Below are 1275 nucleotides of genomic sequence, written 5' to 3' on the forward strand. Positions count from 1 at the left end.
TATCATTTTAAAAAGAACATCCAAGATATGTCCAAAGGGAACATCGAAAACTCATGAAAATGCAAAATTGAGTCAAAACTGCAGATGTGGTTTATTGGAGAGCGGAGGCATCAGTGCTGTCCTAATGACATTTCATCTGAGGACCGTCCTCAAAGCCTGCTTTACATCTTTGTTCCTCAGGCTGTAGATCAATGGATTCAGCACTGGACTTACAAAGGTATAAAACACAGCTATTATTTTGGATTCTTCCACGGTCTTATCAGTGGGTGGTCGTACATACATACAGAAAAGAGTCCCATAAAACAAAGTGACAGCCATCATGTGGGAACCACAGGTGGAGAATGCCTTGTGCCTTCCCTCTGCTGACTTTATTCTTAGGATGGCAACAATTATGAAGGCATAGGACACAAGGATGATGGAGAGGGAGGTAGAGAGGTTAAAGCTTGCTGATATTAACATGGCATGTTCTTTGACATAAGTATCAGAGCAAGAAAGCTTAATGAGTGGTGGGTCAGCACAGTAGAAGTGGTTGATGATATTGGACTTACAAAAGGTCATACGGAAGGTCAGTATGGCCTGGAATAGCCCATCTGAGAAGCCATAGACATAAGGGCATATGGCCAAGCAGATGCACACCCTCCTGGACATTTTCACACTGTAGCGCAGAGGGTTGCATATGGCCACATAGCGGTCATAGGCCATGGCTGCTAGTATATAAAACTCTGTGAGGAGAAGAGCAATGAAAAGATAACACTGCACAAAGCAGCCAACAAAGGAAATGGTCTTCCTTTCTGATAAGAAGTCAGTCAACATCTGTGGGGTGGCGGTTGATGTGTAGCACAAATCTACGAATGCCAAGTTACTGAGGAAGAAGTACATGGGTGTGTGAAGCCGGGAGTCCAGTCTGATTAGTGACATCATGCCCAGGTTGCCTAGCACAGTGATGAGGTACACAACCAGAAACAGCACAAAGAGGACAGGCTGGAGTTCTGGGCGCTCTGTGAGTCCCAGTAAAACAAATTCTGTCACAGAAGTTCTGTTTGTGACAGGCATTTCCTGAGAGCTGGGTCTCAACTTGAAGCTGTAGAAAGCAAGCAGACATCAACATAAAAATTGATGACATCTGTGCTGGATAGCTTTAGTGTCAACTTGAAACATCTGGGTTGAGGGAGCCTCTATTGAGGAATTACCTCTATTGGACTGGCCCGTGGCCATGTCTGAAGGGCATCTTCTTGATGAGTGATGTGGGAGGGCCCAGTCCGCTGTGGGTGGTGC

At 45.3% G+C, this 1275-nt stretch overlaps 1 protein-coding gene across 1 annotated transcript; it reads right to left on the reverse strand.

The window, feature by feature from the left end:
- Positions 1 to 132: 132 nt before the first annotated feature.
- On the reverse strand, positions 133 to 1053 carry LOC103736594 (olfactory receptor 5M11-like). Its single transcript, XM_008836101.1, has one exon. It carries the CDS (start codon positions 1051 to 1053, stop codon positions 133 to 135), a length of 921 nt encoding a protein of 306 aa, XP_008834323.1.
- Positions 1054 to 1275: the final 222 nt, after the last annotated feature.

The sequence above is a fragment of the Nannospalax galili genome, unplaced genomic scaffold (genome assembly GCF_000622305.1).
Source record: "Nannospalax galili isolate Female #2095 unplaced genomic scaffold, S.galili_v1.0 scaffold337, whole genome shotgun sequence".
NCBI lineage: Eukaryota > Metazoa > Chordata > Mammalia > Rodentia > Spalacidae > Nannospalax > Nannospalax galili.

What these genes read in the sequence shown, in the direction of transcription:
- LOC103736594 (XM_008836101.1), bottom strand. Translation starts at nt 1,053, where the DNA reads ATGCCTGTCACAAACAGAACTTCTGTGACAGAATTTGTTTTACTGGGA.